General features: G+C 47.6%; 1 protein-coding gene across 2 annotated transcripts in view; it reads left to right on the top strand.

Moving 5' to 3' along the window:
- The window catches only part of CEP70 (centrosomal protein 70), a 505009-nt gene that overhangs the window by 47893 nt on the left and 440508 nt on the right, over positions 1 to 16608 (top strand). For both annotated transcript variants that reach the window (XM_078682403.1, XM_078682404.1), the window contains exon 4: positions 14312 to 14405. In XM_078682403.1, coding sequence (XP_078538529.1) covers positions 14312 to 14405 — 94 coding nt within the window. The remainder of the gene's footprint in view (positions 1 to 14311; positions 14406 to 16608) is intronic.

Genomic DNA, 16608 nt, shown 5'->3' with positions numbered 1-16608 from the left:
GAAATGGGATCCCCGGCTGGCCAGGGCTTTCGCCAAAGTCAGTCAGAGACCACCACACCCAAGTCAGGGCAAGGGAGTTACACGCCAAGATAACCCCTACTCACCCTCTAGGTAACGTGGCGCGAGCAGCAAGGCTAAACTTGGAGGCGATGTAGGCTAAGTATTTGCGCACGCACCCCAGCAACAACAACCAAAGGCCCACCACAAAGGAAACTCCACACAAGGTTATATAAAAATAGCCTTTGTATTACACCAAAACACATTAGATAAAACACACACTTCACAATGTGCCAGAGGCACGGGCAGAATTTACAAGGGATTATTTACAAGACAGGGCCACCTGGACCACTGTCAGGAATCAGAAGTAGCACTTTCAGAAATAGCACTTAGTACATAGAATATAGCACAAAATAGCACACAATATAACAATAGAGCGCACAACCAGTAATTACTGGTAACCAGGGTCTCACTAGCACCACCTGTACTAGGGAGAAAACAACCACCTATGTATTACAATACCTGTAGGGGTGTAAGAGGAAAACACATGATGCAATGCATAACATTCATTCAGAGGTGTAAAGGCACATGACGCATAAACAATACATTCAGAGGTGCATAGAAAGTACAATTGCGCCAAACTCACGTAAGTCACCACCTGTGACTGTCCCTGTGTCCCAATGTCAGGGCCTAAACGTAGCAGTTGCCCACAAAGTGCTGGGCAACTGGTGCAGGGAAAGTTAGGGCAAAGTTGGAGCCTCTCTGGGCTCAAGAACCACCACTGTGGCACTGCGGAGCCTCTCTGGGCTCCTGGACAAGAACTGGTGCCCTGAGCCTCTCTCAGGCTCTTCACAAGAATGGGCAATGAGCCTCTCTGGGCTCGAAAAGCAAGGAAATGCCCCCTCAGAGCCTCTCTGGCTCAAAGAACAAATGGCCCCCAGGAGCCTCTCTGGGCTCCTCCACAATTAGCACCTGGAACCTCGTGGCGCCAACAAACAAATGCCACCTTGGACCCCTCTCTGGGCTCCAACAACAAGGGTGCAGCCTCGCTGGGCTGTGGGGGCCCCTCACGGGGGACCCTCGAGCAAGTGGGGCGCTTCTGGGGTGAGTCCCCCCCTCTGGGGGACTCGTGACGCAAGGTACGCCCTGGGGGAGCGGCCCGCTGTCAAGTGGGGCCGCTCGAGTAGAGGCAGGGGGGGGGAGAGGGTGCGCGACCTCGCGCCTCTCTCCCTAGCCGGCTTTCACTCACCGGCTGCTGGGCTTCTCACTCCCGGGCGGCGGCTCCTCCGCGAGAGCTCCCGCTCCTCGGGGGCTTCTCCACACTTCGCCTCCGGGGCCTCGAAGGTCCAGGACTCTTCCTGGACGGCGGGGCTCCTTTCCTCTCGTCTCTTGTCCCTCCGCTCCTCCAATGACGCGGCAGGGGGGGCTCGACCGCCTGGGCCAATCCCAGCGCGGCCGGGCTATGACGCGCCGGCTGCTTCCTCAGTCTCCCGCCTGGCCTCGTCAGGTGGCAATCCGCCTGACTTCCTCTGGGGCCGCCAATGGCAGCGCGGCCCTGGGGGTAGGGAGGCGGGACTTCCGGGTCGCCGCGGGCAGCGCGGCGGCTCGCTTCTAGGCAGGCAGGCGGCTTCCCAGATGATCCGAGGAGTGGGCTCCCTCGTAGATCAATAAATCAAACAAATATGCGGCGTGGGCAGCCGCTCGAGCCGCGAAGTGCAGGGTGGGCACCTGCCTTACAGAAGCGCTCCCAGGCGCTGCTGGTCAAAATCAAGCGCTCTCAAGCGCTAGGGGGGCACAAACCACAGCGCTCCCAGCGCTAGGACGAAATAAAGCGCTCCCAGGCGCTAGGAGGAATCTGCAAGCGCTAAGAGGCAATTCCAGCGCTCCCAGCGCTAGAGGACAGCCCAAAGTCCAGCAAAAGTCCTTTCAAGGGGCAGGGGGCAAGGCTGGGCCCAGAGCCAGCACACTGGGTCTCCAGGCAGGGAGACACCCCAAGTGGCGGTCCTCTGGCCCAGCAGCAGCAGCAACAGCCCCCTCAGGATCCTGGAAGAGAACAACTTCTGTGGGGACACAGCCCCATTTTTATACAGTGCATTCCTTTGTTCAAGGGTGCAGAGTGGGGGCGGAACCAGTCGCAGCTGGTTCTTGAGTACTCTGTTTACCTCAACCACCCTCTCTATTCACTGGCAGGGCTGGGGTCATTAGACACACCACAGGGGGGCGGAGCCAGCATTGTGTGGGGAAAACCCAGCCCATCCAGGACACAGGTACACTCCTCCCACACATTACTCATGCAGATCTCCCACTCACCACCGGGCAGACCCATCCAGACTTCCTGGAGCCTGGCATGCCAGCCAGCTCCAGCCAATCACACGCCAGCACCCTCACAGCACACGTACAGCCATGTCTAGAAATGGCGCTTCGCTACTAGACACATACATGCTGCATACACCGTTGCGCAGCATTCACTCACACGAGTTCACACATACCAGACTCAAGCCTGTACACCCCACGCATCAGGAACTACCAGGGACACATACATTCCCCATGCATTCCTATGGGCGGGCAGGCCTAGCTCAGCACATGCACTCAGAGTGCGCATGCACTTTCCACTGGGACACAGTGAAAGTGCGCAGAATCCCAAAATCACCATCTCCAGGTCACCATTTCAAGCAAAAAGTCTAGGGGTGAACCTGCCCTAAGGGCCAAAGTCCAACAAGCTTGGATCGTAAGGGTTGGTTGCTGTGGCACAAAAGTGCAGATTCTTGTCAACATCGTTTTCTGGGTTTAGCTCAAGGCTACATAAAGGTTAGGGTGGATCCCCGTTTTGAAAGTGGCCATTCTGTGGCTACCTATTCTGTAGGCAAATTATGTCAGAGTTGGCTCAAACATTCCACTTTAGCGTCAGTTAAGCTGCATTTATCTAAATTGACTGACGATGTTGATCTGAATGATTTTGTCAAAGGCCCGCTTCCGGCAGATCTAAGAGATGTATATATTCTATTTGTAACGAGGTTTGGAAACGGTCCCAGATTGAGGCTGCTTCTCGCATTAGAGCTATAGAACAAGCGAATTTAGATAAAGTGCTAGCAGTTGTAGATAACAGCATTAACACGCTTTCTTCCCGCATTTACACATTAGATAATATAGTTTCATCTGTTGTTGATATTCTGCAAGAAGATGTGTCTGTTTTGTGCCATGGTCAAAATCTGATGCGTTATATTATGCAATTTGCCTGGACTTTGCAGACGTTGAAGTCAGTAAAAGTACCCTGGCACTATATGAATACATCCTCTTTGTTTGCCCCTTTTAATTTAACTGAAAAGCAATGTTTTATGTCTATGAAAGATGCAACTTTTTCTATGTCACACATTGAGAAGTTGGAACCTTTGCCGTTTTCTGTGGCCGAGACAAATGCTGCTATGCGGCTAGTCCATAGGTTAATCACTTTACCTTTCCCTCTGTTCAAATTCGAGGCCTGCATAAAGTACTACGCAATTGGTAGATATGAACCTCTGGGCACCGCTTATCTTCATGAAGCTTGGTCACTACCGTTTACCTATAGGTGCCTTAGGGAGGGAAAAGAGGTTTATTTGAATGGAGAGGATTGCACTAAAACACCAGATCACTCATTAATGTGTAGGAATATCCAATTGCATGGCTCTTGTAATCAGAATGAGCCAAATTTAGCCTGTATTTTAAAAGGTACACCGGCACCTGCCATCATACCCACATTCACATTACTAGCAAACGGTAGTTATTTACTTTTAAATAATGAGGATTGTTGTGGGATGGTAGCCGGCATTCCTTACGTGGTTACAGTCAGTGAACGTGTAGTCTGCTGTAAAAACGTAATGTTTCTTCCTCCACATGGGAAGCTCGATGTTTCCATCTGGCCGTCGATTCCGACCTTAAAAGCAGAGTTCAACAAGATGAGTCGCATAAGAGCTCTATTGTCTCAGAAACAAGTCGCCCTCACATCTGCTCGTGAAACATTTGTCCTTCAAGTGGCAAACACCCGCACAGAAGTGCATGCTTTATTAAATACGGATTTGCCCTTGCATTTCGGTGAATTAATTCACACTATCCTTAATGCGTCCTCCACCACAGGGCTGGCTCTCTTTTTTAAAGTTGTTAGCAGTGGCCTTGTGACTTATTTTCAAACTATATTTGGTGTGTTCCTGGCATCATTTATCATTCGATTTTTTTCCAGCCTGTTTGGTGGATTCCCCTTAATGCTCGCTCTGGTTGCAGGCGTACTTCTGTTTTTTTGTTTATTTCAAAATGGATGCACGTCATGTGTTGCGAGAAGATCGGTCATGGCTGCTGTTGCTCCGCAACCGAATGCTTGAATATTATGGAGCCCTGCCTCTTGCTACATTGAGTGCACCTTATGGATTATCGTTTCGATTTTCCTTTTTCACATGCATCCAGCCTGTCTTTCATTGCCTGAGTTGCGATTTCGACTCGGCCCTGGATTTGTGTCTCTGCAATACGGTGTCTCCCAACGCGGATTATGATCAACTGATGAGCCCCTTAGTTGCTCATGAATTGCTTTGTTCTGGCGGAGGGATTATGGCCTTTGCAGCGATGCATGGAGTCCTAGGACGTTGGAATGTGTTCGCAGCGGTGCATGATTTATTGGCATGCAGTTACATTGAAGAAGACCTGAGTTGTCCTCTGATAGTGCTAGAGGCTCCGGGTATTGAGGAACATGTATGTTCCTTCCCTTTGCTAAATTGGATGGCTGAAATGTTTTCAGATGAGAACAATGACTTCCTATTGGAGGCTGTTGCGACATACTTTGCATATACATTGTTGGATTGAGGTGGCTTATCGCTTCTCTCTTCCATGACCGAGGTCACATGTTGGACATCGGATGTTTTTATTTTTTTCTCTCGTCTTCATTTTTTTTACACCCAGACCTATTGACTTCTCTATGCCCGTGGATAAAATTGCTTGATTTGAAGTACTTGGAGTTTGCTTCCGTTTTTTCACTTGTGGCAATTTGAACTTGGTTCTGACTGTTGTTCTTGAACTCTGCTTTCCAAATTTGTCTCCTTCTTATCCATACCTTGATCAAGGGAGGGTGTCGTGGGGCTGAGCCTTACATTCACACAGTGTTAAGTTGACATGAGCTTTTTAGAAGTTTAAACATAATTTTTCCTTTCTGCCGCCTTTGCACACGGCACACACTTTATTAAATGTTTAGAGTTTAGCAGAGTGTTTTGCTTCACACGAGAATAACATGTTCTTCTATATTAGCAGCCTTGCTTGGTAAGCTTAGTCTAAACAGTGAGTGCCGAGGCCTTCAAGGTTATTTCAACACGGTGGTTGTTGTTCGGACTGATTAGTGCACGTTAACATATATGCAGCTGTGACCACCTCTGAGATTGGCGCGTTTAATAATGCACTGCGTAGGCATGATCACACACACTTGGTGAACATTCGTATGCTGAGAGCTGGTGTAGAATCTGATGTGAACCATTTCTGCTAGTACCAGAGGTATGGGGCAGCCTTTGTAATCCCAAGAGACCTTCTGTAGATATAAAATAACCTACTAGCAAGGGAGGGTGAAATATAGGTATATTTTAAACCTGTTTCCATTTAGCATTATAACATGCTTTCTCCCTCTGTATGTTATGGAATAGTAACTATGCTGATAATCTTGTTGCTTATAATATGTCTGCTTGTATTAGCTAAGATACTGCGCATGAGAACACAGCATTAGAAATAAATATTACAAACTTGTACGTGTCTTCTTTTACTCCCTGTTTTGGACTGGTACGATAGTCTAACGAAAGAGTGTTCATGTGTTCCACATTGCCTGAGGTAATCTAAGTTCCATGTTCTGGGTTGTCTAATCATTGGTGTTTGGACTGGATCACCTCGTTCCTCACCAACAGAACCCAGAGAGTCCGCCTCCCGCCGTTCCGCTGCCACTAAGATCATCTGCGGCGTACCCCAAGGCTCCTCGCTCAGCCCAACCCTCTTCAATATCTACATGAGCCCCCTCGCCGCCATCGCACGCAAACACAACCTCAACATCATCTCCTACGCCGACGCCACCCAGCTGATGCTCTCCCTCACCAAAGACCCAACCACCGCCAAACCCAACCTCCAGGAAGGAATGAAAGACGTAGCAGAATGGTTGAAGCTCAGTCGGCTGAAACTGAACTCAGACAAAACGGAGGTCCTCATCCTCGGACATACCCATTCGCCTGGGACGACTCCTGGTGGCCCACAGCGCTGTGCATGGTACCGTCACCCACGGACCACGCAAGCAACATGGGATTCATCCTGGACTCCTTGCTAACGATGACCAAAAAAGTCAACGCCATCTCATCCTCCTGCTTCAACACCCTGCGCATGCTCCGAAAGATCTTCCGGTGGATCACCACAGAAACCAGAAAGACGGTCACGCAGGCCCTCGTTACCAGCCGACTGGACTACGGGAACGCCCTCTACGCAGGAACCACAGCCAAACTTCAGAAACGACTTCAGCGCATACAAAACGCCTCCGCACGACTCATCCTCAACATCCCTCGCCACAGCCACATTTCGGCCCACCTGAGAAACCTGCACTGGCTCCCCGTCAGCAAGAGGATCACGTTCAGGCTCCTCACCCACGCACACAAAGCGCTCCATGACATGGGCCCCGAATACCTCAACAACCGCCTCTCGTTCTACTCTCCTACCCGCCAGTTCCGCTCCGCCAGCCTCACCCTCGCAACCGTCCCACGGATCCGCCGAGCCACCACCGGAGGAAGATCGTTCTCCTACCTGGCCGCCAAGACATGGAACTCCATCCCCGCACACCTACGACTAACCCAGGACCGTCTCACCTTCAGGACATCCTTCAAGACCTGGCTATTCGAGCAGTAGCGTCCCCCCCCCCTCTCCCTTCAGCGCCTTGAGACACTCGCGGGTGAGTAGCGCGCTCTATAAATGGACTGATTGATTGATTGGTGTTATGGAAGAGCCAATCAGACACTGATGCTAGTCTGGTAGGGGATGTTGGGTACTGAGGTGAGTTTTGGCACACCCTAATTCACTGAGGTTCCAAGTCTCTATTCACAGTTCTGTGTAGGAGCAGAATCCCTGCAGCAGAACTACCTTTAAGACCCTAGAATATATTAGGACATGGCAATTTAAAGGCCAGCAGCCCTTTCTGCATTTGCATGTGTGCACTGCTTAAGCCTGAGGTCAGTTTAAACGTAGCCCTGTGTTGTAGGACTTCTTTTAAAATGCAAATTGTGCCCAAGCTTGACTTTTGGGTTTGGGGAACTTACAAATTGATCAACTACAATGCTGGAGCAAAATTAAGTTCAGTGAAGAAATGTTTTCAACTTAACTATGGCTGTATCATATTTGCTACATAATACATCATCTGCTGCATAATCTAATGATTTGACCCTAAACAATTTTGTAGCTCAAATGGATAAAAAATGACTAAAAGAAATGTGACTTATGTTGCTGTGAAGTGTAGGGCCCTTTGCAAAGGTTGACTGGTCACCTTTCCCACTGCTTCATTTGTATGTTAGACAGGTACTAATGAGGCAAAAGCTTTGCAGAGGCTGTTAGTATGTATAACTTTGTCAAAATAATAAAGTATCATAAGATACACTGCATTGTGCTGCAGCCTTTTTATTGTTGCATAATTTAGTCAACACTGCGACATAGTTTTGGCCTCCATTGCTGCATAACTCCAGTGGCGCGAAAGCAGGCTTCGCATGTTAAAAGTGTTTGTGCATGAAGCAGAGACCATGAAGTTTGCAAACTTAGGGGCTGATTACAATGGCAGGCGGACTTCAGTCTGTCTGCCATTGAATCGGGGAATGGTACCACTGGCCTTCAAGGTGGCGGCCCCAAGATAGGCATTACAATGCAACCGCCACTACTGCGTTTGCAGTGCCTATCTTTTACATTGCAGCAGGTGCTTCTGGCTGCATCATCCGCCGCAATGTAAAATATATCGCTGCACTACGTGGCAGGCACAATGCAGTGCCTGCCACATGGTGCAGTGAAATGTAGGGGGGCATCTTAGATGCCCCCCAGGTCCCATGTCTGGGGGCTGGGTGGAAAGGGGTCTGCTAATCCTCAATGTCCCTTTCTGCCAACTTTCCCATGGCGGGTAAACCGCCATGGCTAGGCTGGCGGGTAAGGGATATCGTAATCCCTACTGTGGTGCCTGGTAGGCACCACCAGCATTGTAGGAACCACAAGCCCCTCCGCCGGACTGGCGGGCTCAAAGAGCCATTCGGGTGCGTGGCGGTGGTCTTTCAGATTGCCAGGGAACCACGCGCCATTTTAATATGGCTGGCGGTGATGCAGTCACTGATGGCGGTGGGACCGCCACTGACGGGGTGATGTGGCAGTCCCACCGCCATTATAATCACCCCCTAAGTTTGGTGTGCATGCAAATCCTACATTTCCAACTCCAGGTAAGTTGCACCACTACTGCTGAAAAAGGCCAATGGAGGTACCAATCGGTGTGGTGGACTGGCCACGAGGATCATGTGACCTCAGTGACAGTCACTGTCGATCAGGGGTGTGCTTCTTCGTATGCCTGCTCGCAAGACTGGAGGTGAACTGCAGTATGGATTGTGGTGGACAGGCCTTCAAGGTTAACTCACACTTTCCACCGTTAGGGTCCACCTGCGGGTGCTAAGACACCATGGCTTCTAAGGTCTATCGGGCCTTCTAAGGTGTAGCATCGGAATGAGCTCTGTCAGGAGTGTGGTCTGGTGGACTGGTCATGAAGCCTGAAAATGGTGCTCCAGTTCCAAATTCAGCAGCTCTTGCCAGAGTACCACATCCTCTCCCACGCGGAACACCGAACTGCCCCACTGAGAGAAACTCGCACTGCCTTCAGATACAACTCAATTGTGCTGCGACTAAATTCAAATTATGCACTAGACAACAGTAAAAGGCTGCCTGAAAAAAAATTAACACCACCGTGGAAAAATCAAACATTCATAAGGAAGCAAGAATAAGCAAAGAACTTGATATGTATTGAGGAACAACATGGTTACCGTAACAGTTTTAAACTCGTTATTCAGAAATCAGTAAGTGATTTTACCTGAAAAGTTCAGGACATTGCTACAGGACCAGGAAGGGACCCGTTTCAATGTCCATTGCTAATATCGTTTCAAAATGTAAGCAGCTTGGTTTAACCAGAAAGATAGTCTCCCTCATGTCCAATGTTATTTATACACTGGAGTTAATCCAAATGAACACTGTGAGCGCCCAGACCAATGTGTTAATCCACTCAGGAAAAATTATTACAACAAACCTAAAAAAATATACATTTTTTATTTTCATTTCTGTTTTCAAATAAATTTTCATAACTATACAAATCTATAAATATTTTCTATAAATAAAATTTTTCAACATAGTTAAGTCACAAATCAGCATAAATGAGAAAAACATTACATTCAATCAAATCATAAAGACCCTGGAAGAGACAGACAGAAGCATGACAACAACCCATTCAAACCCAACTCACACATATCCAGACAAACCTTCAAATTTATAACATAACTGGGGGACACAATTACGAATGACAAAGTAATTGAGATGGCCAAAGACAAAAACTGCACAAAAGCAGGATGTTCTCAGGGCAGTGATTGACGCGTTTCGGTGGCTGTAAGCTGATAGAAGGCCACCTTCATCAGGACCTGCCAGATATAGTGCCCAAATCAAGGCCACTCCACCCGGGAAGGGAGAAATTACGCACTCAAACAATAGGTACAAGAACCTTCTATATAGGTACTAATATGCGTGTCTAAATATAGGGTCCGGATTTGTAAAGCACTCCTCAGCCAGGTGTTGACACCACTCTGTGTCTGGAGAAAATAAACCCCATGAATCATTCCTTGGATTGCAATTTAAAAGTTCAGGAGCCTCTATTCCTGTATCTCGCAAGCTTTCTTAATTCAAACAGGACGTATATAGCACCGGTCCAGCATAGTGGGGAGTTAGTATTGCACAGGTCAATAAAGGACATGGAATACTTCAATGGCTGTAAATGGTCCACTAATCCTCCTCCTTCTCAACTTTCCAAAATGTATCTGCTTCAATATATGGTAGACTTATCAAACAGCCCGGTGTTCACCTCAGGACCCGCCCGTAACATGCTCGCGTTCGCCCGGAGAGTTGTTTGGTTTAAAACAGACCAAATCCCCGAACACAGAGCCGCAGTACACATTTTATAAGCTAAAATAATTAAAATTGTTGAAAACGATCATATTAAACGTTTACACTCCACCCATGAACCAGGTATTGCAGTACCTTTAGGAATTGTTCACTTCCCCACCCTGGGAAAACAATGTTGTTCAAAGAAAGAAGAAAAAAAGAAAGTAGCGCTTGCACTGGCAAACTCTGTAAAGTGGTGCTAATGTGTGTGGGTGTAAATAACAATCTGGTCTGTCTGCTGACTACTCTGTATTGCTTTATTTAGGTATTAAATTATTTTTTCTCTCCGTCCCGAGATATTTCTTTGGGATTATAAAACGGTCAGTAAATGAGGACATTTCCAGCCAAAGTGTTCCGCCTATTTTAGATCCATTTCACAGGGGAACAAATAAAGAAAAGGAGAGGCAAGAGAGAATACAAGAGGTGTCTCTTGAAATCAGAACTTAAGAAGGAGCAAGACGGAAAGAGATGGAGGAATAAAGAGAGAGAGAGGGGAGGAGGCAGCTGCCAGATGCAGATCAGGAGAAGTGGACACTGTCCTTGCCTTCTCTGGGTATGAAGGAAAAGAGACACAGTTTTTTTTCCCTATCTGCCCTTCCCAGAACACCGAGCCTTACTGCAGAATAACAAAAGGTAGAGGGCAGGTGGCATTTTTGACCCCAGGCTGGCCAAGTGCAGGGCCATTAGGTAGCGCTTTCGCGTGCTAATGGCCCTGCGAATAACAGAAGGGAGAGGGGAAATTCCTTTGTCCCCTCGCCCACCCACCCTTGTCCCCCGTATCCCCCCACTCCAAAATCTGGGGGGATATATTCCCCGCGTCCCCCACACTTCCTAAGCCCATGGTTCACTGTGTCCCTCAGTGACTCCAGGGCTAAGCACTGCACACACCTACTTGATGAATTGATTTAATTACAGCGACGGGCCGCGCGCGGCCAGCTCGAGAGCAGCTGCATTTCCAAAGCCTGCCCGTCTACCTGGCTCTCCTCTGGTGACATGCCTCCCGCCTCAGGCTCACTAGGGCCAGCTCAGCCACCGGCGTCCGGGGAGAGCCCATCTGGGCCGGGGTGGGTTGCTCGTTGCGACGGAGTATTCATGGGCCCACGAGCAAAGCGCCGCAATTGCAGCAACTTCTGAATTCCTTCATTCTGAAATTAAATGAGTGCCGCCCGCTGGCGCCACTGGAGGCAGCCTCGAACCATATGTCTCGAGTCACCCTACACCTGTGAGTCTGAACTCACATGACTTCTGACTGCATCTGAATGTGTCTTGATAGTACTCATTGACAGGCACTCCACTGACAAGAAAGTATGCCACAGGGTGATTCAAGTACTCGTTACATTGTAGCAAGCACAGGAGGCAGCTCAGAGAGGCCAGCCCCCAAGATGTCTGCAGAGCAGTTAACACCGCGCACTGCCTACCAAGACATAAGTCAATCTTGGGACTAGACTCATATATGTAAGAGGTGTTTGGTCTCTGTAACCGGGAGGCAGGGGACGCCCCCCCTGTATCCCGGAAGGCGACTGTAAACTATGACCCCCCCCCCTCTTCTTTCAACAGGTGGCAGAGAGAGCGAGCTGGAACCAGGGGCTAGACCAGTACAGCTGTGATGAGGAGGATATGGAGCACGGCCCCTTTAACTGGCCCAGACCGAGTGAGGAAGAGGAGGAGCACAACATCAGCATAAAGGACGCCCAGCTGCCGGAACAGGTGTGTCTATACACCGGAGGAGCGGTCAGAGCGGAGCAGAGTGGAGGTGTGGCGTGGAGCAGCGGAGTCGAACGGAGGAGAGGAGCAGCGGGGAGAGAAGGAGAGGCGTGGAGCGGAGGAGGAGTGTTGAGCCGAGACGAATCGTGGAGAGGAGAAGCGGCTTGGAGCAACGGAGCCGACGACCGCCCTGCCAGAGCCGGAGCAGTGGACACAGAGGAGGAGATCGTGGAGAAGGAGGGCGACTGCGCTTCAGGAGTAGGAGGCTCACGGCGAGAGGAGGAGAAGGGTGGAAGAAGACTCGGAGCCCTACGCAGAACATCGGGAGAGACGGTCCCAGGAGGGCAACGGACCCACGAGTCGCCCAGCCACTCCCCTGGAGGGGCGTGGCTAACAGAGGTACGTGGTAGGGTTACTGGGTGGTTGCGGTTAAGGAAGGGAGAACCCAAAAGCCCGTAGAGTAAGTCCCCCGTGCACCACCCTCACTATCCGGGACGTAGCTGAAGCACTGATTGTTCCCTCACCCCTTTTCCCGAAAGCAACCTGTGAGTCGAATCTCATACTGATACCACCTCTGTTTCTGTCTCCCCCTTCGGCGGAACCTGGGCCACGACGGGAGAGGAAGGCGGAGCCCGACCCGGCGCCGAGCGGAGGGGGTCATCCATAAAAGCAGGAAGGAAAGAAGCCGCTCACCACGTCCTGTGTCGAGTCGCCCTACCTGTACAGACAGACTGTTTCAGTCAATAAAACCTGGTTTGATCACAACTAAGACTCGTCTCTTGCCTATTCCCACCCATCCGGCCACAGTCTCCTAATGTACAACGTAGGTTTTTGTGACCTGTGTGATCCTAAAACCCAAAACTATTACAAAGTGTGAGGGATAGCTTTTCAAGACTTATTTCCAGGAAGGATTTAAACCAAAATACTGTTTGACTCATTCTCAGACTTTTTCTGCTAAAAAGCAAGCGTGCTGCGCGCACACTGCAAGGCAAGGAATGTGAGGTATGCAGCTGGCACCCGGCCACGCTGCTGCTCGCTCCCGAGCTCCCTAGGCCAGGGGAAAGAGAAGGCGGGACATGCACCCTCCTTTGGCCAATTGCGTGCTTTCTTTCTTAGAAAGACGCACGCAAAGGTCAATAGTGTGTGAGCAAAAAATAAATAAAAGCGCACGAGCGTGTGGTCCGAGTTGAAAGTCTTTACTAGAAGCCTCGCAGAGTAACGCATGCGCGCTGGCTCAGGGCAGACCTAAAAAGAAATAGCCCAATACAGCTAGGTTACTTTTGTTTCTTGTCGTTTTCTTCTTCCTGTTAAAGACCAAGGTGTTTGCTGCCACCACAGTTGACACATTCCCATATTTTGGATTAAGACGTGCAAACACAATGCTTATGATTCCTGCCCTGACTCCTACTGTGTAGTCAGTGAATTTGAAACGCTAGGTGGCACAACTGTATATGCTCACATTGCAGGCTAGACAAAATGACAGAGAAAAACAGAGAGGCATGGCAGCTAGATAATGGGCAGACAATAGATGCAAAAACATGAATTTGCTGCTACTCACCAACAGCTCAAATTTCATTAGACTACAGATATAAACTGACACATTTTGTATTCCTACAGGAGATAATTTTTATACCCCTTTACTCCTACCTGAAATGGATTTTATGATTAGTGACACCTGCAAGATGTCAACAGATTCAAGCAGATTTCCTTTGGCATGGCTCTGTCACTGGTGCAGGAGTACTGGATACATTTATTCAGAACACTATTGGTGACTTCACACTAGAGTCTGATCTTTCTGCCCTGCAAGGTTGTGTGAAACGTGCCGATAATTAACTGCTATAGTTATATTACTGGCTAAGCGCAGACTTGTGGCTTGGTGGTGCACTGGCTCTACAGCCCAAGTGAAGGAGTGACTAGAAGATATGGCAATGTGTAATGAAAAAGTGGTTGTGTATGTGTTGGTGCATCTCTCTGCATCTAAAGGTATATGAGGGGCATTGAGGGAATACTTAAATACCAAACTAGATGGTCATATTGCCTCATAAGACCGGGCCGCCAATGAACATTCAACTAAGCCGAGGAATGATTCAAACTCTGTACATAATGATGGTAGAGGAGGCAAACTTGTGTTGATATGCTCACTTCTTGAGAAAGCCAATAGGGGTGTAAGCTGTAGTTACTTAAGGACCCGAGTTACAGTTACTAGAGGTAAGTATCGTTGGTGAATTTCAGTTTTCATTTCGTTGTCACTGAAATTGTCACCTATCGTTACTTTGTTTTTTTCTTCAGTGAAAGTGTGTGTCTGTGTATAAAATATATAAAATGGATTTGTCATTTATCTCGCTCACATTTTATGTTTCTGTGTGTTGATCTAGTGGTAGTTTTAAACTGTTTTCCCTTGATTTTTCATCAGGATCAAACAGAATGGGAAAACATAAACAAGCTCTTAAAACGCCATGGTTTCAATTCAGTAAATATAAAACCAAGGGAGACCATGAGTCCATCAGGTAAGTGACACATGCGTCATTATGATCCTAGAGATTTACATTTTTATTGTTATACCCTCATTTGTACCACTTTCTCTTCTCACATTCAAGGAGATTGCAGCACTCTACAAATGAGCTGTTGACATTAAGATGTGATGCACTGAAGAAAAGTACAATCTAAAGATGTGATGCTTCCATTGATTAATGCCATTGTCTAGGTTTAGTCTTTTAAATTGTTTATACATTTTCTTTTCAGAATATAGTACATAGATTAAGGCTGCTATATGTCAAATAATATGTCTCTTAATGTGTTTTGTGAGAAATTGGGGCGAGCACAGATTGTTCTTTGAGTGGATGGAGAAAAGGTGTGTGTAGAGATATATATATATATATATATATATATATATATATATATATATATATATATACTAAATGTTTGCCTTTTACTGTAACTCAGGCAGAGAGTGATAAAATAAATTGTTCACAGTCAAAAATTTGGGGAAGTAGGATTGGAACTCGGATCTCCAGGTTGCACAGCCAGCGACTTCACTTAGTGAACCAGATGTCTACATACAAGTAAATACAGTAACGGCCATTCATGGAGATATCGCTACTTGAGATTTACATGTGCTATGCAAAAATGTTTCCGCATTTTAAATGCCAAAATGTCATGCATGTTTAAACCATGTTCTTGCTTCTAATGCTCTGATGTGCGCCAAAGAGAGCACTATTTGATGTCTGTAAATGACTGTCATTCACACCATCTACGATTGAGTTAATAGTGCAGTTGGGCTTTCAAACCGGGAATACTGTGGAGCTTACGCTGGGATTGTGTAAACAAATTATAACAAGCATTGGAAAGCCGGTGTAATATTTAAACGTTTTGCATTTAATTTATGTCAGGCATATGCCACAAAAAAGATGAATGAAAAGAGAATATAGCACAGACTAAGCCTGGCGGCCATTTACCTGCAATAATTTTTTTTATTTAAAATAAATTAACCATTTCATATAATTATAATAGAACAGAACCACTGCTTCCTTTTAGGCAGGTGTACTTAGAACTAGGTTAGAAATCCTTTTAGATTTAATGCACATCACAGGAAAATATGGTTCGTGCTGGGCCAAGATGGATGAAAAAAATCAAAAAAGAATAAATGAAGTGTACTTCTGTTTTTGCATGTGCACATATGTGATGAGGCACAATGTTGTCACTCACAGTGCAAGAGAGCCCATGGCTGAAGCGGGCATACGCATTGCCCCATGCTGTATGCTCTGGTGGGCGGAAGCAAAATTTGAATGACAATTGAGCAGATCAAGGGACTAAAATTGCTGGTCAAAATGTATATATAATATTTATTTATAAAGCACTTTCTTTGCATTTTGTTAGTTCTAAAGGTATCCATTATCAATCAATAGCACACTCTGTGCACCTCTAATATTTTGCCATAATGCAGCTTTATTAGAGGGTCAATGTTTTGTACAAACAGATGAAACCAAATCCCCACAGTCTTTTACACCACGATTTATTATCTTCCCAGTAACTCTTCCAGCTATTCCGTATCTTGCAATGCTGTTGTCAGCAACTGTGGGCCTCATATACTGGTCGCTCCATAATGCACTAGTGACAGAGGCTTGCTTTCTACCGGATAAGGCTGATCTTGCTTCCACCCTTTTGTCAACCGGGTCCGAAGGCGACGCCTCGTCTGTAATGATGGAACCCTGAAAAGCCAGTCCCGCTATGAGAGAGCCAACCTTCACAGAGTAAGGTAAATCCTTTGCGAAGTCCTGGATGGCGTAGCGTTTGGACAGATAACGTGGAAAAGCCTGTTTATCCATCTACTGCCATTCATTATCAATTACTTTCTTCACAGAAGGATGCAGAGGAAGGGACTTGGACTTTTTGCGCTGATACCGCATGAAGAAATCATCGGACAGTTCATCTATCGGGGGAACCGGGAAAGCCATGTTATCCTTGATGTGCTGCAGGACATCGCGCAATTCCTGGCCCTGCACATAACGACCCCTGAGGTCCGCCTCATCACCTTCCCCTTCAGTGCCAGGAGAGGGGATCCAGTCTTTGTTTCTTAGGAAAAGAGGGGCCCTGCTCCCCCTCGCGCTCCTCAAAGGCTGCAGCCACCGCAGCCTAAATCATAGCTTGAATAGACTGCATAGATAGGGACTCAGAGGGTGGCTGGGAGCTGGACCCTGACACCACAAGGGG

This window comes from Lissotriton helveticus, chromosome 3_1 (assembly GCF_964261635.1).
Source record: "Lissotriton helveticus chromosome 3_1, aLisHel1.1, whole genome shotgun sequence".
Classification (NCBI taxonomy): Eukaryota; Metazoa; Chordata; class Amphibia; order Caudata; family Salamandridae; genus Lissotriton; species Lissotriton helveticus.
Note: the sequence above shows the minus strand (reverse complement) of the source record. Positions and strands in the feature narration are given on the sequence as shown.